Source organism: Microtus pennsylvanicus, chromosome 4 (genome assembly GCF_037038515.1).
Source record: "Microtus pennsylvanicus isolate mMicPen1 chromosome 4, mMicPen1.hap1, whole genome shotgun sequence".
Classification (NCBI taxonomy): domain Eukaryota; kingdom Metazoa; phylum Chordata; class Mammalia; order Rodentia; family Cricetidae; genus Microtus; species Microtus pennsylvanicus.
Genome location: NC_134582.1, coordinates 22,433,216 through 22,455,029, shown reverse-complemented (window position 1 = coordinate 22,455,029; position 21,814 = coordinate 22,433,216). Strand labels below are relative to the sequence as shown.

The following is a 21,814-nucleotide window of genomic DNA, read 5'->3' as shown; positions in this document are numbered from 1 at the left end:
TTAGAAAGGAAATATCTGAATGGTCCCACTAAGAACTGCATGTGGACGGCAGGCAGAGAGACCCCATAGGTTTTCCTTGCAGCCACACACCAGCAACACACCGAGTCTCTACCTTCTTCTTGGAGAAGCTTTGAGGCTTCATCTAACAAATGACTTCTTCCTTTTAGGTGTGCTCATTTAAAAATAATCTATTGCCCAACATATGGAGGAACAAACTTCACAAAATGACTTAGCTATAAAGAGGCCAACAACTCTTAACAATATTGCAAAGAATATGAAGCTTTATTTAAGGTGAAATCTGAATTTTCATTAAGGCAAACATCAGGTTGACCTTGAGAGACAAGACAAAAGTTGTATTTTTCAGTCCTGCTGGCCAGCTTCATACCTATACAAGCACAATAGCTCCAGAGACTTACATCTGTTTCATTTTAAGATGTGATGTGATATGCAGAATACTCCCTTCCCAGAAATGAAAAAATATAGTAGCATTTTATGACAACATTTGAAAACCTGAATAATCACCAAAAATATTTCAGTAGATCTGCAACATAGGCACTAAAAGCAATGGTTGAAACTACAATTCAAAAATAAACATGTCACTTGTTATGTGTCCTAATAGTAACAGTGTTTTTATTCAGAAGCATGTAGATTTAGGGAGGCACTGGAGTATAGATATTATATCATCTGGTTTTATTCGACATAGTAATAAAATGAGAAGAGTCAGCAAGACTTGCAGCACAGGGTTATATCTCTAGAGGCACGGGGATAGGAAAAATAAAACAGAAAACAAAAGAGACCTATAACCCCCAAATTCTATGTAATACAACATTTGAGATCCTAGTGTTGGGAACCAAGAACCCCAGTGATTAACACAGGTTAACATGAGGTCTGTGCCTGGATGGAGAAACATGCAGAGTTTATTTGAATCTTTGTTACCTGTGAGGTCATAGTCTATAGAGGGAGTCCATAAGTGATGGTTATCATCCAAACCTGCCAGCTGCCTATTTCTGCAAATAAAATTTTCTTGGGATATAGCCAAACCCACTATCTCTAGCTGCAATCTGCTCCAATAGCAACATTAAGAAACTGGAACAGAAATTTTAATCTTGGGTCACAAGACCCTAAGAGGTGTGCTATCTGTCCCATTACAGCATAACTTTGCCAAATCCTCTTTTATGAACTAGAAATGATTTGTCAAATGTTTGGTGCACGGTACCTGTTGTTATGGAACCATCCATTACTTGAATAAGAGTTGGGGTCCTGTAGTCCAGGGATCAAGCTCTTTCTTTACTTGTGAGGTCAAGTGGAAGCATCTTAGGGGGAAGCTCTCCCACAAAATATTTTGCTCAGGTGACAATGAAGACTCTCAACTTGTTCTTTATGGAAAACTGGTCCAAGGTAAGTGCTATTGAAAGGACACTGAGATACCATTTCTTACACGATGGTATAAACCTCAGGATGATAACTTACTCTGATGTAAGGAAACCTATGTATTTGGCTGATGGGGTAACACCACTGGCTTACAGGTGAGAATCTGGTATGTTTACCAGCATTCCATGTGGATTCACTCCCTCATTGCACTTATGAGTCTATCTTCAAGATATTTGGCAAAAAGTAAATGTATGTAAGGCTACTCACAGTCAGGTTTTGTTTTTTAATGTGTGTGTGTATTACTTGTCAATCTGATGGAACCCATGCTCGTCTGGAGAATCATCTCTGACCTAGCCCATGAGTAATTATCTTAACTGGCTTAACTAAGGTGGGAAAACCCAGGCAATACCCTCATCTGCTGGGCCTCCAGTTGTAGTCATATTGAAGGTTCTACGTGGGATGCCACATGCCTCTGGGAGAAAGTCATTTGCTGTATCTTCCCCCTTCAGTTCAAAGACAGATAGCTCGGAGGAGCAGCACTAACCAGACACAGCTATCGTTGCCTTCCTGATGCTACTGGGAGTCATCTCTTGCTTGTGAGGAGATACCAGCGTGGAAATAAATAGGAATAAGTGACACAGTCCTAGCATTATCTTAGAGCTGGTAAGATGTAACTGTTTAAAAAATTGGGGATAATCAATATATATTTATTTGTATTAAAAGAAGATGATGAAAACAAGACAAGGTCAACCCTACTTGCTACAGTTCTTTAATTACTTAGCTCATCTTTCGGACTGTTTTATGGTCTAAGCATTCTCAAATCAAAGCTCATTTTCTTCTTTACTTCTCCTCTGTGTAGAGGTGGGAAACTTATTATCTTATTTGTATTTTACATTTTGATTTTTTTTTGAGACAAGTTCTCATATAATCCAGACTGGCCTCTGACTGCCCATACAGCTGAGGCAGGCCTTGAGTTACTGATCTTTGTGTCTCCATTCTCAGGTGTGACGATTACCAAGCAAAGATTCTATGAACCAAAGCTCTAACTTGTCTAACCAAGACAGTGAGGCTTTGAGACATAAAGTGACATCATGTCCAAGGTCACAAAGTCAAAGAAGTGATGGCAAGGCTATTGATTCACAATGGAGAAACCACTTAGAATAAAATGTGACAGTGGTGGCTACATGTGGGCTGTGCTAATCCCGGCTTACCTTTCGAAGCCAATCTGCCGGAAGGTCTTTTCCCATGTTGAGCCTGAAAGGTAAAGAGACCACGGTCAGCACACTTATGGACTCAGCTTCCCTCTCATACCTCACATGTCTGTGAAATGGCATCTTCCCTCAAAGCCATCACTCCCACATCCAGTCTGCAGATGGCCTTTGCACATTCTTGTTTGTTTTTTATTTCATTTCATGCTTAATTAATAATGCAGCGATACAAAGATAATTAGATTCATCACATCAAAGATTCATCATCCCTTTGCAATGCAAACATTCAAAATCCTCACTCATGGCTATTTTTGAAAAATACAGTAATTTCTTGTTTGGTTGAGTTAAATACTGTGCAATACAACATCAGAGTTTTTCTCTTCTATCAAGCTGTAATTTTGTACTTGACCACTCCCCGCCACACACACCTTTTCTAGCTTCTAGTAACACCATTTTACTCTTCTTCCAGGAGGGAAGTTTTCCAGATGCCACAAATGTTACAAAAGCAAAATCAGACAAATGGAATCACATCAAATGGGAGTTGGTAAGCAACCACACTCCAGACATCGCAGTATGTCTAGTTGAGAAAAAAAAATGTGAGTCCTATTCTCATTAAAAATAATGTAATGAGGGCTGGGAAGATGGATAAATCGTTAAAATATTTGCTGTGCAAACATGAGGACCAGAGATGGGATCCACACGCCCCACAGAAGTGCTGGCTTTTGTTAAACACTATCCCGACAGATACTGTGCATGTGCTGAAGTTAAGGGTTGGTGGTAACTCATGGCATTTTTATATTTATATTTTAGTCACTATGGCAAATTGTCCCCCATCTGACATTTGGTGTGTAAACTGTGTTTGCAGCAGCTGATAGCCACGACAGATCATGTCCCGCTATGTACTGGTGTCTTTGTCCCCCATCTGACATTTGGTGTGTAGACTGTGTTTGCAGCAGCTGATAGCCACGACAGATCACGTCCCACTATGTTCTGGTGCCTTACTCTGCAAGCAGGAATGGCAAGTTCAACCTGTAGTCTCCAGAGGTTGTTAAGAAGATGCTCACAAAAGTCTGAGGAAACTGGGCTGGTACAGAAATCTTGAGAATTCTGCTCCAAATGCTTTATCTCCAAACTGCCACAGAGATATCCAGAGGCAGGTCAGCTTCCTGGAGGACAGGAGCTCACATGGGACCAAGAAACCCCAGGGTTGTCTGGACTAATCTCAAGAGAGGCTGAATTAGTCTTGAGGGACCATAAGCTGTACTTCACCAGGAGGCTGGGCCTGTGTTAACTTATCACGGTGCAGTGTTTTAGATAATTTGAAAGACTGGATTTCAGAGATGAACGGCATGCTGATTTAAACCAAATTCAGAGGTAGTTTCCGAAATGAGGTCACTGGGATCCAGCAGAATTCCAATTGGCTTTGTGAGTGCAACTGAGATCTAACCAGGCCAGGAATGTCCCTTGGCCCCAAGCCCAGAGAAGCGGCCTGCATATAAAGATCTTCTTTTCTGTGAATGCTATGCAAGATGATGGAGAATCCTTATCTCAAGAATTCTTTGAGGCGAATGATCTACTCTAGAAGTCCTACCAGATCAGACAGCAGTGAATAAACACTCGTGGGTAGAAGCCAGGTGCTTGTGCTGGCCACCACCTGGACCACATTATGAGGTGGGAATGACGCCTCCTGTCAGAGGGTGAAGCTGACGGTCAGGAGCAGAGCAAGCGTGGGGAGTAGCGAGGTGATGCTGAGAGGGGCTTGATGCTATTCTTCCTGACTTCTGCTTCCACTGGGAACCAACATACTTCAATTCTCATCCATTTCTATCATTTTTCCTGATCTTCCCAATGTATTCGCAGATTTTTTCCCCCTTCTTTTAGTTCTAAGAAAACCTTTTCTCTAACTGATTTCACTTATTGTCAAGGTAAAATTAAAATGTAAATGAAATGATTAACTTTCACTTATAGGGCCTACGTTTCTGAAAAAATATAAATTTAATCAAACAAGCAAGACAAAAAATCCTAGTTTTTGGCTCAGGCTGTCAGTACTCTTTGAAATAAATGTGGCCAAGTCACTGGTCCATGCAGAGACAAGAATGCCTTCCACCTGGTCTGCAGGATCTTGCTGTCTTCACATCACAGGCTCATCGACTTTTGCTGTTTGCACTTGCTCACACCAGCCGCGTGTGCGAAAAACAGGTCTGGATACATTCAAATTTGGTTTCTGCCCTTAGGCCCCCTATACATTAGAGGTTTGGGTTTTTATGTCCTTGGTGAGCATTTAGTCGGGATAAAACAAGAAATTCTCAATAAATGGACCAGACAGACCCAGATCCTTTGGCACACAGGATATTTTCGGCAGCTCATTATGCAGCTTCTGAGGAATTCTTTTAAAGCCATCAGCCATGGTCCACGGCAGTAAGCTGATAGCATTTGCCTTTGCCAGGGCAGCCCCGCATGTCCAAACCAGCAGAGAAAACAAAAGCACATGGCCAACTTCTTCAGTTGAACCCTTTCCAAATGAGATTTACAGGGGTCCCTCACCTGCGGTTTTCCATGCTATAGTACCAGTAAGCCACAGTCATCTGTGGTCTGAAATATTAAATGGAAAATTCCAGAAGTAAACGGCTCACAAGTTTTAAATGACTTTCATTACAGTAGATTGCCATAATTATTCTATTTTATGAGCTGCTATTGTCATTAACCTTCCCGAGTCTCGGGAAGAAGCAACACTTTATCATAAGTGTGTATATAAGAGAAAGCACACAATCTGTGAGGCTTTGTGCTATTCTCATTTTAGCATCCACTGGGAGTCTCAGAACATGTCCCCAGAGGCAAGAGGGACCACTGTAACCCACAGAGGAGTCTAAAACAGGCTGTATTTTCCAGCAGAAGGCAGGCAACACAAAGAAACTCCTAGCATACAGAAAGGGATGACATTTTTAAGTTTTTTTTTCCTTTTCAATCCGAATGGTGTAATTACAAGCCATGATGTATGATTCTTCACTTTTAAAAGCTGCCCATGTTAGTGCGCCAACATCCTGCTCAACAGAACTGTAATCCAGAGCAGAGGGCGGTAGAGCATGGATGGAGTCCAGCTGGAGTCCAAGGACATTCACTTGAGGAGCAAGGCCCAGTATCTGAGCTGGGTATTCCTGGGTGACAATACTCCATAGTGCCTCTCCGCTGACTCTCAGGAGGGGCGTCCTAAAGAAGACAGCCATGCTGTCTCCCATAAGGAACGTCAGCAATCACTCCTTACATTCGAACAATGTTCTGCTCCTTGAGTCTCATCCCACCGCTCTGTCTGCTTATTAGTTTTTTAAAACTTAGATTGATTTATTTGTGTGTGTCTGTGTGTATGTGTGCCATGTCACAGAGCCCATGTAGAGGTCAGCGGGCAACTTGTGGAGTTGGTTTTCTCCTCCCAACACATGAATGCTAGGGATCAAACTACAGTCATCAGGCCTTGTGGCAGTTGCTTTTGTCTGCCGAGCCATTTTACTGGCCCCTTATTGGTGAGATTTTATTTTTAGTAGATTGTTTTCACACAGTGTATTTCCTTTCTTGAGTGGTTGCCAATTGAAGATAACTTCTGGTCTAGGGATGGGGGCTGGTGTCTGCTTCCTCTCTCGGCACTGGACCCCCACCTGGCTCAGACCCCTGCAGGTCCTGTGCATGCTGCCATAGTCTCTGTGTGTCCGCATGCTTATTGGTCCTGCTGTCTTTAGAAGGCCTTGCTTCCTTAGCATCCCCCATACCCTCTGGCCCTTATGTCTTCTCTTCCACTGGGTTCCCTGAGCCCCGAGGGGAGGGATTTGATGGAGACAAACACACTTAGGTTGAGTGTTCCAAGGTCTCTCACTCTCTGCATCTTGCCTGGCTGTGGGTCCCTCTATTTGTTCCCATCTGCTGCAGGAGGAAGCTTCTCTGATGATGGCTGAGCAAGTCACTAATCTTTGAGTATAGACGAATGTGGTTAGCGAGTCATTTTATTAGGCCTTTAATTGTTATGTTGATTTCCAATGTGAAACATTCTTTATAATGGGTAAGAATTCTTAAAAGTGCCTGCATCCTCCTCCCCAGTATTTGCCTGTATGTTAACAATGAAACAGTTCACATCATTAGACCCTTACAAGGTGCTAGACTTACATGCATTAGCTAAGCAAATCCCCTTGAACATTCAGTGAAGATATTACTATTATTCTATCCTACCTCAGGTGAGAAAACCGAGGTTCAGATTAATGCTAACTTCACTCTGCTTTGCCAAACTTTAGGCACTGTATTCAGGTCTTGCCTTCTTTGACAGCATGGGTACTTATCTTCGAATCCTCGTGTTTCTAGTTGACCCCAGTATTTGTGTCTTGAGGTTATGAAGATTAATAAAGTTGTGTGAGTGAGGTCCCCTAACGTCAGTAGTGGTGATGGAAAAAGAGACTTGAGCTGCCACCGCATTCCATCTCACAGTGTGATGAGCTTCACGGTGCTATGATGCAGCAGAAGGTTCCCAACAGAGGCTGCCCCATGTCTCTGAACTGCCCACGCTCCGGCAGCAGAAGCTGTTACCCAGTGTGTGATACTCAGCTGCGGCAGCAGCTTCCTCTTCATTCTCCTTCTTATCTCTCTTTCCCACTTGATCTAGCTATAGCATGGCATTCAATCTTTTGCCCTGCCCCCTGGCTCTGGATCTGATCGTTAATGCTAGAAGCATAGAAGGTTTTCAGCATGTCGATTTCACTGAACTATGTAGCTCGAATTCTAGTATTCTTTATCTGTCTCTTACAGAAACGGAGCAAAGTTGCAGCCATCTCTCATCATCCCTGTGCATTTCCTTGTTTTGTTAAGTATTCAAAATGCACAACAAGGTTTCAAGCACATAAATAAATGTCAGTAAAAGGTCAAATACAGGCATGTGGTCCATACAAGATGGAAGCAGAGTGAGCATCTTTTTTGTTTTTTCTGTGGTATCAATTTGAAGCTGGAGAACATTATTTGCAGAGAGGCATGGGCACTCTAGTGACCACTCTGTTTCTGCATGTCTTTCTTTCCTCAGACAAGACTCCCTTAGACATGATGATCAGGGGATTTCAATTCACTTTTATTTTTTCACAAATGCTACTAGCAGAAAAGCAAAATTCTCCATCTTCGCACCACTATGGGAGCTCCCTTCATTACTATGTCTCCTCTCTGATTCTTTCAACCAAGTTCATACTCAAACTATAGAAAAAAGTAACTGTTTTCCTTAGAGTCTCAAGATGTAACAGAAAACAACAGGGGCAGACAAAGGAAGCATCTTTCTGCTGGTTGAATGGGTTTACACCAAGTGTGTCTCAGACACTGAAACAATTTGAACATAGGCCTGTTTCTGCTCTTTTTGAAATAACTAGCAGAAAAGGAGCAATAATCCACAAGTGATGGGTTTTGCAAGCTTATTCCTATAAAACAGGAATATTTTCATATACCACCTGAGCTCTCAAACAGGCAGACACGCCACCTGGCACAGAACTGGGTGGGAAAGAGCTCAGGTATCGGGAAATTATCCACACAGTCTTGGGCAGGGGCTTCATTCACATCATATTTCTAACTCTTAAAAGGAAAAGAATTTTAAACTTAGTTGTTTTTTTTTTTAAAAAAAAGGCTTTGACCAATAGCGGCATTCAAAGTGTCCTACAATGAGATACAAATCTCCTCATTAAATAATGGATTAAAAACAGTTTTTGATTTCTGGTTTAAAATATAATTCAACTGGCAATATGAAAGTTTTCCCATTGAAATAGTTATAGACATATGGAAAATACACAGAGAGAGGGGAGGAGAGGGAGAAAAAGAGAGGATGGGGGAGTATGTATCTATTTTCAAGAATCACAAAATAACTGCCAGCACATCAATTTTCTGAACTACATAGCTCAAATTCTAACATTATACGTCTTTTACAGAAACCAAGCAAACCCCCAGTCCCTAAAGAATGTACAAACATATGTCTTCCCTTTCCCCGTGGTCTTCCTCTCATTTAGAAACAGTTACTTTAAGGAGCTGACTAATGACCTTCTTACATAGATGGTTTGTTCCGAGGTGGGCACATGTGTTTCCCATCAATATCATCATCATCACCCTTTCTTCCTTGACCTCCTCTCTTCACCGCCTTTTCACACCCAATCACACACCCAGAAAGAATTAGGCAGTAGGAGGGGAGTCTGAGCGGGGGTTGATGGGTATGGGGACGCCCATGGGATTGCATCTTTTAAGAACTGGTGGGCTGGCCAGTAAAAGAATTTATAGGCATGGCTATGGACTGACAATTCCTGGCAGATCCCCAACATGAACAATGGAAACAGCCTAAATGAGCATCAAGAACAAGAGTCTAAACACACAGTTTCAGTGCAGGGGCCAGTATGTAATTTACGTTTGTATGTTGACACAGAGCAGTGGGAAAACTGAGACTTACAATCTTTATGTGATTAGTAAAATTATAGTTGACAGGTTGTCACAACCCATTCAAGCCCATGACGTTCCCATGACTTGGGGCTTTCTACTCTTTATGCATCTGCTTCAGCGAGAATGTTTACATTTCTTTTATCACAAGATGGTCAAAAATAGAGTCTGGAGAAAATCCACAACATTTAGAAAGCAAGGACAGAGAGGAAAGTCAGTTTTTAAAAGGGGGGGGCGCAAGAATGAGAAGGGAAGAGGTTTTTAGGAATGAGAGGCCAAGTTTAGGGAGAGGTGTTTGTGTCTTTGGGGCCCCTCTGGGGGAGACAAGTAACTCAAAGAAGTTTAGGGAGAGGACTGGAAACTACTCCCTGGCAAAGCATCCGCTGGGGGAGCACCCTACTCTCCGGGTTCCATCCTAAGGAGATAATATAAGTTTCAGAGGAACGATGGAGAGCATTGTGTGAAGGGATAGTTTTCAGAGCGGAGCAAAGTTGGGGGAGGAAACAAGGACAGATTTCTGCTTTTAAAGTCAGGTTCCATGAAGGTGTAGAGAGGTGACAGAAGAAGCAAGGAGTTGGTGGGAGCAGGAATAACGGTCAATATAGGCCTTCAGATGTGACGCGTGTGTACCTTCATTGATGAAAGGGGATGGAGAAGAAGGCTGAGCAGAGGTTGAAGAGCCAGAGATGAAGGGAAGTGCCATTTTCTCATCAGCAGAGAGTGATCAGACTTGACATGGACAAGTAAGGACTCTCAGAAGGGACAGAGGGAAGAGGATCAGGGTAACGCGTACTCCATTACAATACCATAAATGTAGCAAATGATAGGCATGGAGTTGAGACCGAGCATACAGAACAATGATCTGTGTAAGGAACATGAAAAGGCCTCTGGTGGATTGCACATTTGAATAAATATGGTTATGCAAAAACTACACGCTGATGCCTCTTCACAGAGAATCATGATACACAGAGAACGAAAATGAAGCAAAGAAAATCATACTTTAGATGACACAGAAAAGCTCTAAGCATATTTTTATTGTTCCAACTTAGCATGCTGAGATACCCTGCACTGGCTCCACAAAACACTCTAAAAGTTACCCTAAAAAACAAAACACCCAGCAACTGTGGATACCCATCTATAGCTTTGCCTTCTGCCCGTCTCAGAGGCCGACTTCAGAAGACATTTCCAGGAACTCTTGTTCCACTCATTTCAAATCCAGGTGCATGGAGTTTGATAAGTCTCCCAAGTATTACACACGCTCAGAAAACTGACTCCAGGCTTTTACCGCACTGGCCATACGGTGTATGAGTTCTCAAGCAGGCCTGGAATTCTGAGGTGCCTGCAGGAGACTCCCACGTGCTTGCTCTTATGTGAACTCCATGAGACGACTCGCGGTAAAAATTTAATGAAATAAAACCAGATGGGCAAAGAACTTAATAGGTGAGAACACTAGAAAGTGTGAGCTATCACGTTCCCCTCACTGTTCTTCTTGTAGATGTTCTTTCTTTCAGAAATGTAGGCATGTCAAAGCCACTAATACAAGGTTCTTGGATAATGTTCTTTAAATGTTTGTTTTTATTTACGTGTATGTGTGTGCCTGTATGAGTGTGTTCCATGTGTGTCTTTGAACCCGTGGAAGCCAGGAAGGAATATCAAATCCCCTGGAGCTGAAGTTATATGTGGTTGTGAGCTGCCCAACATGAGCCCTGGAACTAGACTAAAGTCCTGTGAAATAACAGCAGGCTTTTTTTTAACAGCTGAGCAATCTCTCCAGAACCCTCAGCTAGTAATTTTTAAAGACCTGCTAATTTTTATTCTCCATGTATAAATGTTTTGTCTGCTGCATGTACTGTATTGCATATGTACCTGGTGCCTGTACAGGCTGGAAGAAGGAGCCAGATCCCTTCCAAATGGGGTTACAGATAGTTGTAAGATGTTGTATGGGTGATGGGAACCAAACCCTGGATTTCTATAAGAGCATCAAGAGCTCTTAATTGTTGAGCCATCTTTTTAACCCCCAGCTAGTATTTTAAATGAATAAAACTGCAATATGATTAAGTGATTCATAACCTTAGGACACTAATTTTTCAAGATAACTATAGTCCAATTTCCTCTCTCAATTCCACATTGTAACACACAACACACATGCGCATTCACACACACATGCCTACAAACACTAAGTAAAGTCATTTATTAAGGCCTGTATTTAAGTAAGTTCTGTCATAATTTATTTTTATTTTAGCATATTACTCTGCTTGGTGGCTTCACTTAATCCCCATTGTGTCATGAACTTTTTCTTATAGCGTGTGTTTGCCAAAACTCTCCAAAGATGTCTTACGGAAAATGCATATAAAGTCCCAGAACATATCATTCATTTAAAAGCAATTTCTTCATAAAGAGCTCACCACGCTTACAAAGGAGCTCAGGCTGATGTTCATGAGGTTGTCATTTGCATGAGAATATAAACCAAATCTTGGCCATCTTGTCATTTCTGCAGAAACTGGAAGAAACTGTGTTCGGTTGGTTCTGTGTAAGCCAACAGAGGGGACACAGAGGAAGCGAGCGGCGGTAAGGTTGGCTGATGCGCTTGAGAGAACAAGTGTATCTGCTCAATCCACTCACACTTACATCCATTTGTGAGGAACAGAAAATGGGACAAAAGTATCTTTGGTTTTCTTATTTGTCCACTCTTGTGGAGCTGAGTTTCAGTGGAGACAGGCTTAGTTTTTGATCAGGTAAGGGTGTCGTCCTTAACATTCCTTCAGACATCTTTCACAGTATGACATTTATCTCGTATGGCTGTGACTTTCTTTACGTGAAGCACAAATTCCATATTGCATGTGTCACATAGTGTTCACTTACAAAACACAGACGTATTTGGAAAAATCTTATATTATTGTCCATCACACATCTAAACAATGTGATTCCAAGGTTGTTTTAGTCCTCAGAAAATTGACCATTTCTCAATGCTTAATTCTATAATTATCATCATTAGCTTTGCTGTTAGGAGTTGGGCATTACCACCAAGTGAAAAGTTAAGGACAATCATGGACGGTGATACTTTGCTGAATCAACAGAGGTGTCCAATGATGGACAAGGTGTTGGGAGCAGTGAGACCCCAGATCCTGAATTTCTTGTTTTCCCCTGATCTGAGTGCCTACAGCTGCTCTGAGCACGAGACCTTCAGGAGTGCCTGATGGCAGGAGAGTGGTTTCTGGTGGGTTTGGCTGGGGCGTGGCTATCTCTATATAATCTGCCCCTGAACACAATAAAGGGGGCATTCTTGGGGAATTCAAGGATGACCCATGTCGCTGTCTCTCTGTCTGTGTGTGTCTGTGTATTTTAACCTCCAGTCCCCTTGCTCGAAGCTCACGAACTGGGTGCCAGCGCACAGAGCGCAGACACAGGGGCGTGGTGCGTGGCACAAGGGACATCTGCTGTGTTTGCACAACAGAATGCTAAGTAGCCACACAAAGAAGAAAACATCATTTGCCATGAATAAATATGGAGATTATTGCTAAGTGAAATAAATCAAGGCACAGGAAGGCAAATTCCTAATGATCTCATTCATATGTGGAATCTAAACAAGCTGAGGTCATAGGAATAGAGGGCAGGGCTGTGGTACTAAGACATGGGGAAAGAGGAGAGAGATGGGAGGGATTGGTTAAAAGGGTAGCCACAACAATATTGTATCATATAATTCATGGGAACACAGAAATTTTCCTAGGGAAGATTTCATCACAATAATTAGGCTACATACATACGCACATGCATACATAGGTATATACAATAATCAGACTGCATGCATACCCACATGCATACATAGGTATATACAATTATCAGGCATACCTATATGTACACATAGGTTTATATAATAATCAGGCTACATACATACTCAAATGCATATATAGCTATACACATACAAGAGATGAACAATGGGGGAGTAAAGATAAAAGTCAAAATGCTACAGTTTGTACAATAAGGGGAACTCCTATTGTTGGTAAATAGCCCCCCTTCCCTTTCTCTCTCTCTTCAGACTCAATGAGGAATGGACTATGATCTTCATTGACGTCCTTCATTCATTCTCAGCCCATACCCACTCCCCAAGTTGACAGGTTGGCATCTTTGAGGTATGGGTTTCTGACTTTCAGTCATCAGGACTTCTTTCCTAGCCAGCTTCCCACTTGAGTTCAGTTTCTCATCCGAGGCAGGGAATGGGACCGTCTGCCTTTCAGGGCTGGGGGCACTGCTGCCTGGCTGGCCGCTCTGTAGCTGGATATCCCAGACGCTGGCAGCTGCTTGAGGTCCTTACACTTTGGTTCTGGGGATCCACATTTGTAGCCTGACCTCACAGATAAACCCTAAATCCTAAACCCCAGGCCCTTCCAACTGCCTCTCTGGTTGTTACCCACTTATGATGCACCCCGAAGTGGGTTTGATGGTTACTTTAAACTGTCAACTTAACAAGAGAATCTTTGTGAGGGATGGTTGAGATCAGGCTGGTCTTTGGACATGTCCGTCTTGTAAAGGGATTTGTCTCGATTATACAAACTGAAGCGAGAAAACCCACCCACTGTGGGTGACATCATTTCTGAGGTTCTGGGTCTGGTGTGTGTAAGAGGAAAAAGGCAAGCTGAGCCGTAGTAAGCATGCATGTACTTGCCCCCTCTCTCCTCATGGTGAATGTGGCTAGCTGTTTTAAGCTCTGTCGCCTTGACTTTGCTGCCACAGAGAACCTGGAACTGTGAACTAAAATCCACCTTTTCTCCCTTAAGCTGCTCTTTGTCAGAGTGTGCTGTCATGGCTTATTTTTGATGACTGTAACTGCAGGAGATCTGCTCAGTCAGTCAGTAGAAATGGCATCAAGTAGGAGGTTGGAAATCTGGTCCCAAGCCATGAAGTCTAAAGGAAATCTGGGCAAAGCATGCAGCCACCTTGGTGAAAGCCTCAGAAATCAGACTCCACTGTCAGCTAACTTGTGCCTTCTGCCCTTCTGGTCCTCCACTGGGGGGAGAAGGACAACTGAGGTAGGAACAAACTGAAAGCAGGCATTGATGAAGGAGGACTCCTGGGTCATTTCCTCCATGTTTAGCAACCCATCCACCCCTACCCCCTCTCTCCGGCAGTTCCTGCAGACCTTCACAGCCAGCAGGAAGACCAGGGAAGCAGGCAACAGTTTTCCACCCCAGGGATCTGAAAAGCTGGCTCGCAAATGACTGGGAACATGGTAAAAGGGACACTGTTGACTGGGGTCCTCCCCTGAGAGGCTTTACCGCACACAACTAGGAAGGGACTCAGAGTGACAGGGGAAGACACCTAGTCCAGCTGGCTGTGCTGGTGCACTTGGGCCACTGGAGAGGCCGAGGCAGGAGGAAGAGTTGAGTGGAGGAATTCAAAGACAATCTACTGACCTCCTGTATTGATTAAAATGGAAAAAGGAGAAGGGGAAGGGAAATAGAGTCGGGAGAAAAGACAAAAATCCACTTCTTGTCATACAACCCTCTTCCAACCCATTTGTGTGAAGGAATGCCAGCATTTATCCGTTGCTATTTTTCACTTAAGAGTCAGAAGGAAGGAGAAGCCTTGCACTGGTCACAGGGTCACACACACACAGGCACAAGAGGCAGACTGCAGACTTCCGGGATGCTTTTCCTTTGATTCTATTGCTCTGGAGACACAGCATTCTCCAGATCCTCACCACATCTCCTTCCAACCTTCTCAGAGGCCACCGGTTTTCCTAATATCTATTTTTAAACTCAGACCACTTATATTGTGGGCCCCCAAAAACATCCATGGGGGATGCTGACTTAGGCACAGAAACTTGAAGTGGGCGATGAGAGCAATAACCGAAGAGTGGCTTCCAGAGAACTAGCTACCTGCAGAATAACCAGGGATGGGGAGGGTGCTCCCGGGTCACTGGGGTATATGGAATAGCCACAGATGGGGAGGGTGCTCCCGGGTCACTGGGGTATATGAATAGCAGGGGATGGGGAGGGTGCTCCCAGGTCACTGGGGTATATGGAATACTGGGGAATGGGGAGGGTGCTCCCGGGTCACTGAGGTATATGAATAGCAGGGGATGGGGAGGGTGCTCCCGGGTCACTGGGGTATATGGAATAGCGGGGGATGGGGAGGGTGCTCCCGGGTCACTGGGGTATATGGAATAGCAAGGGATGGGGAGGGTGCTCCCGGGTCACTGGGGTATATTTAATAGCCAGGGGTGGGGAGGGTGCTCCCGGGTCACTGGGGTATATGGAATAGCTAGGGATGGGGAGGGTGCTCCCGGGTCAATGGGGTATATGGAATAGCGGGGGATGGGGAGGGTGCTCCCGGGTCACTGGGGTATATGGAATAGCGGGGGATGGGGAGGGTGCTCCCGGGTCACCGGAGCACGCAGAATAGCCAGAATTGAGGAGAATTTGCCTAGGTCAGCAGAGCAGTGCTAAGGCAACATAGCATAGCTCACAACAAAGGAACCTTTTCTCCAGAACCACGCTTTCCACTGATAAATATTGGGAATATTACACCCGCACACAAGAATGTCTGACTCATCTGTTGGCACACAGCAGGATCCCTGAGATTTAAATCAGAAGCAGCCGAGAAGCAATCAATACTCACTTCAGGGCCAAAGCATGTTTCCAAAGGACATTTAAAAAGCCTGCACATACAGAGTGAACATTTTCAAACATGGGGTATTAAGTAGAAGCAAGACGGGAGGTAAGCGTTTCTGTCTCTCTGGCTGTGCGGCAGACGCGAATCATCTAATGCCCTAATCTAATCTAATGTAGTTGACAGCCATCAACTACAAGGGGCCTCTTTTCATTGCCTTTTACCCTCTGGATGTTTCAAGTCCCATCAAAGACACAAAACTGCACTTTTAGGGGCATAAAATGTGTAGAAGGGAGCACTTGCCCAAGCCCCAAAAACTTAAATGGGGATTAATGGATTTAGTTGATGGAAGAGTAACACCTTCAGGGCTGTGTACTTTCTTAATGAGAGTTCCACACAATGGTGCGCTCCCTCTGACTTTCCAATCTGATGTTCCATGGAAGCAACTGTGGTCATTAAGAGAGTGTGGACAAATTCTTTGATAAAACAAGTAACTGTGTTTTCCAGCTGCAGACAGGGAGAGGAGAAACTGGACTAAGAGGAAAAAACCCGGAGCCCTCAACCTGAAGATTGCTGGAACAATTCCAACTCAGGAGTCTAGTGTAGCACAAAACAAAAGAAACCCTTCCCTCCTGTCTACCAAACAGGCAGCGATTTTAAAAAAGAAACTGAGGCATCTCCCTGTGTTCTGAGCAGTCTTTGGGAAGGAACTCTGAATACACACACTTGATCCAGAACATGGATTCCCAGTCCCGCTCATTGTTGCTCACTTCCACTCTGAAAGGAGGGGGGAGGCCGAGTTTTACTTCGTGTGTTTAATCCCAAATCCTCACAGGCCATAAATAAAGCAAATGCAAAGGTTAGCTGTTCATGAATAAAGGTCCTAAGAATGGAACACAAGATTTAGCCATGTATGTCTCAGGCCTTCAAGCCATCACCACGTATTCCACAAATCCATTTTAAGTCCAGCGGATTTTTCTGGATCCAGCCCTGTATTAGCCAAAAGTCCCCCTTATTTATTGGTGACCTAAAGAGATTTGTGACTACTTTCTTTTAAGCAGTTATTTCTCCCCATCTTCCTGGCCAGCATGTGTCTTCCTGGGCTATAACTCAGAGCAGAGGAACACGTGGGGCCGGCCTGGGAAGGTCGAATAAGCAGCGTAGGGGAATACAAAGCCAGGCAGGGTATCTCAGAGCCAAACATTCCTCTGGCCCATTCATGCAAAAACATTAACAGGACTTCACCTTCCTCCTTGCCTGATGGTTTAATTCAGATGCATTAGCAGGAAGATGCCGAAAAGGTGGTGTTTGTCTCTGGGCTCACTCAAAGAGATGGATAGCCTCACACTAAGCTTTTAGCTCACTGTAGTCTTCCAGTCGCAGTGGAAAGGTATCTGCCTGCACACTGGTCGTTAGGCAAACGGTGCTTGCTGAAGCTGCTGTATAGATTACAGTGCAGAGAATATCTGTGTGCAAGGGACGAGCCCAAACACTTGAACCCACGACCATTAATATCTTTTGCTTCAATGCTATTAAACCAAACTTTTTTAATTTGTCCATATTTTTAATTTGATTCATATACTGCATAATATTTACATGTACAAATATTATGCTATATCCTACTAAGTTGTACAACTTTTATGTTTTTATGTATCTACTGAACTTTTAAATTAAATGAAAATTTGGAAAAATGTTATGAAAACTTCCTTGCGGTAGCCTGTTTTTAAACTTTCTTCATGCCTCTATCAGAGCTTCCTTCATGACTTCCTATGAACGTATGTTCTAGATCATTAATAATTTTTTATTTATTTTGCAATGTGTTTATCAATCTACTAAATGTTATTTGCCTATTGACAAGTTAATATGTGTGTATGTTCATGTGCGTTTTTGTGTGTGTGTATGTGTGTATTTAAACACACACACATACTACATACTAGTATAGTATAGTATGTATAGTGCTGCATACTACAGGGTCTCACTATCACAGGAACAAGCTGTTTTCTGTGTCTTTGCATTGCACTTTTGCGACTTACACAGAGCCACTGCCACGGAGGTATGTCATATAAAGACTTATTTCATGTGTTGTAATGAAGGGTCAGTAATTAAAGTGGACAGACAGTGTCATGTAACTCTTCAAAATCTTAAACAAGTCCTGCCTATTAAAATCACCCACGTTATTCAGGATCCACCAAAGTGTTTTTGTGGGAGAAACTGGGTGCTCATTTCAAACTCATGTTCTACTGTTGTGACATGGTGTGAGCAGCTGCTAAGATTGTTCTAGTCCGCGGGAGAGGAAGAGTGGACATTGTCACCCCTTGCATCAGAGTCCTGGAACAGAGCAGACCCAGGGCAAAGGCCAGGCTCCAGACCTGTGCCTGGGCCCCAGGGAAACGCTCGGAGTCCACTGGCTCTCATGGCTCATGGCGTGCATACCACAGCAGGTCCGGGCCCCAGTGGCTCTCGTGGCACACGTACCACAGCAAGAGGCATGAGAAAGGGGCTTTGTGAGCTGAGTCCCACCCTAAGTCAGGCAGGAAATCTGTTTCAAATTCCATTTGTAAAAGGCTGAGAATACTTGTTAACAGGCTAAGGATTTCTGTATGATTTTTTTTTGACAACGTAAGTCTTGTACAAAGAGTCAGAAATGAGTGTTAGACATTACCAATAGTGTGTGTGTGTGTGTGTGTGTGTGTGAGAGAGAGAGAGATAGCAAAGAGCGCCAGCAAATAATTACCCAGAGCCAGTGGCTGTGCAGATCTCTCAGAAGGTGCTGCTATAACAAGGACCCCATTCTTCAACTGTTCCAAGGAACCTTCTAAAGAAGTAGGGAGTCTTTATTTTTTTTAACCTTAAATAACTTTCTTTTTTTCCTTTATTTACTTCTTATTTAGTAAGTCACTACACAGCTGGAGCCAGCTCTTACTGAAAGTACTTGCTGAGCATATGCGAGGGCCTTGGGTTCAATCCTCAGAACCACAAACTAAATAAACAGCCATAAATAAGAGTAGTCACATGACACTATGTGCCAGGCATCAATCAAAGCTTTATTTTAATATCCAAACCTGCCTACAAGATAAGGAGTGTTGCTCTATCCACTTTACAGATGTGGGAGCTGAGGTCAAGGATCCACTGATTGACTTGGCCAGTTTCCCATGGTATTAAGCGAGAAAGCCAGGATTCCACGGCAAGATGCGTGGCTCTAATCTGCCTGCTAACCACTACTCGGCATTTACTTCCCTAGTCAAAGGGTTTATGCTTGGGTCCTTACCAATTTCTGGTCAGTTGTACCTAGATTGTACAATGGGGAGGAGATTAGTGGGGTACTGCTTCTGGTTTTGTCCTAGGGGGCAGCATGTGCTCCAGACAATCAAAGATGTTTCTTGTCAAACCCACAAGTTTACAGATCTTGTTGCTGGCAAGAAACCTGTTTGTTTCTCTTGCAGTAAGTGAAGAGGAAGGAAGGGGGCGCTGTTCTCAATTTTAAGGTTTGATTCTTTATAAAGGAAAATGGTATTTTTAGCTTACATAAAAGAAAGTGACTGAACTGGGATCATGACAAAGCCTGGTGTCCGGTAAGGCAAAAAAGAACAAGTGGGGTCACTGCTCCAGAGCCAAGGCTCTTACTGCAGCTGCCTGGTAACCAAGCCACGCCTCTCCCACAGGTGTATGGAGCCTGGCCTGAACTGCTGAGCACTCCCAGTTGCAAGGACGCCTAGCGCCGCACCCCAGGCTCAGCCTGCCCTGCCCATGTGAACCTCGAAGAGGCTTGGACTCTCTGCTCCTCGTTTTCCTGTGAGATATGAGGAAGGCTTTGGCAGTGGTAACAATGGGAAGCAATCCACTTAAGCTGACGACTCTCTTCCGTGTGGGGTCACTGTCACGGGATCTTTGGAAACAACTTGGGAAGTCATTGCAGAGGATCCCTAATTTCACTTACTTTTCAGAGCAAGGGACCTGATGATCTGCTGCAGTGACTCAGCCTGCAGGAAGGCATCTGTTGCCCCAGTGATTTTCTAGAACTCAAAGTGCCACTTCTGCCTTCAAGCATGAGAGCCTTTCCCTGGAGTCTTTTCGTCAGAGCAGCTCTGGCATCAGAGAGCTCAGGACTGCAGCCTCACCAGTCCCCTCTAAGCAAAACAAACTTTATGATTCCTTCATTGAGCTCACAAAAGCTCACCTTGCTTAGCAACTTAGCAATGTGTTCTGGAGAATGGACTGACTGAGATCTCTTTTCAACGTATTCTTGAAAGGTTTAACTTTCTGGGGGTGGGGGTGGATGAAAGGAAGTCTCAGAACACCTCTGCGGGTGAGTGGGTCACAAGCAAGCAGACAGTAGCAAGCTTGTGATACAATGTTGTTTGAGGGAAGATCATTCTGCTAAAGCACAGTTCAGCTAACTTCTCCTGTCCAGAGAAAGCTGAAAGTAAGTTGCAAAGTTTTTGCCCAAACTAGAAAGCCTATGCCCCTGAAAGCAGGAAGAAGGAGCCAAATGTCATCATTACAGGACAAATAAGCAAAACAAAACCAGTGAACTGCACCTTTGCTAGAGGAAAGGAGATCAGAGAGTGGGGGTGGGAAGTGTGTTCTACAGGGTTCTGCTCTGAAGACGCGATGGCAAACAGATCAAGCATCCCTTCCAGCAGGGCAGCTTCTTTGGCAGGAGGCTGCAAGGAGGGCTCCCGGAATTCTGAGCACCACCCAGCTTCTACCTCCTTGTAAGTCCACCATTAGCCTGTTTTCCAGATTCGTTTATTTATATTTTTAAAAAATATTTTGGTTATGCTTGCCAAAACGAGGTCTTTCTACGCAGCCCAGGCTGTCCTGGAACTTGCTATGTAGCCTACCTAGCTGGCCTCAACCCTCACTGCCCGTGCCTGACAGCCTCTTCAGGACGGGGATCATCACAAGTGTGCAGCCACCACACCTGGATTCTACTGCTGTTTCCCTGGAGAGCTCAGAGGTGTGGGTGGGTCCTAACTCTGAGTACACTTTTATTTCAGTCTGTGCTGTTTCAGCCCCAGTGACAAGGACCGCTGAAACACACTATGATCCTGCTCCCCATCACGAAGAGAGATGAGTATTTAGTCGATGAAGAATAAACTGTTTACTGGGAAAATCCATGTAATGACCAGGGGATGGCACACAGTTAAACACTGCTCCTCGGAACACCCCATAGGAGCCAGGATCCCACAAGGATGAATGAGAGGTGACCTCCATGGTTAGTGCTTACCACATGCATGAGAGGCCTGGGAAATTCCCCTAGAGTTTTGGACCTTGCATCTTAATCAGGGCACTCTAAGCCTCTTGGAGACTGTACTCCTTGGGCAGCTTGTTCCCATGACAATACCGTGTTAAATCAAACACATTAGTTGGGAGTTTTGCCATAGTAGGGGATGTGGTTGGGTTTTGACTACTGGCCATTTTGCTGAGTAAAACTCCTCCCTATCAAAGGTGTTGTTTGGACTGTAGTGAGTAGAATCGCCTTAAAGAAGTTCTTTAATCCAGTTGTTTGGGACACAAATAATGGCTCTCCAAGGCGACCAGAGATAAGAAAAATGGCTTTCCACTGTAAGTTCTACAGATGAGCAACAAATAGATCTCACATAGACAGTCCACACTTTACTTCTAATAAATAAGTTAGTCGTGGAAACTGCATGCTAAGGTCCCATTTTATAAGGAGTTAAACCTCCTAACTCCCCCAAAGAGGAAGTAAAGCAGCCATGGACTAATAGAAAGAGGGCCAAGTTTGAGATCAGAGGACATGTGGTTAAACTGGAATTGAACACACAGACTAGCTGTGACGGAGGCTGTAAGCCTGGGCCTTCTTTCTACAGTGGCCTTCCCTGAGCATCCTCATTCCCAGTGGTTCTCAGACAGAGTAAAATAATAGTGGGGAGACAGCTTTGTAAATATCTGCAGAAATCTAAAATACGAAGTCCTACACTAGACATTATTAGGTATTAATAGAAACAAGGGCTGACCACAGGCTAACACCTATTTTAAGCACTGGCTTCTGCCAACATCCAGGGCCAGACAGAGGAAGGAAGGCTCGTAAATCCGTCTCCTTGAGAAGCCTCTTTAGGAAGTGGGTGCAGATTTTTATATTTTTAACTTAAGGGTTTTAATTAGTTTTGAACAATCCCAAAGAATACTTTTTAAAAAATCATTTAGACTTTATCTACAAAGAGCAAGCT

The 21,814-nt window shown here is 43.8% G+C and overlaps 1 protein-coding gene across 1 annotated transcript in view; it reads right to left on the bottom strand.

Annotated features, from left to right (window-relative positions):
• Piezo2 (piezo type mechanosensitive ion channel component 2) overlaps positions 1-21,814 on the bottom strand; it is a 285,223-nt gene that overhangs the window by 159,759 nt on the left and 103,650 nt on the right. The window contains exon 4 of the mRNA XM_075971116.1: positions 2,583-2,625. Coding sequence (XP_075827231.1) covers positions 2,583-2,625 — 43 coding nt within the window. The remainder of the gene's footprint in view (positions 1-2,582; positions 2,626-21,814) is intronic.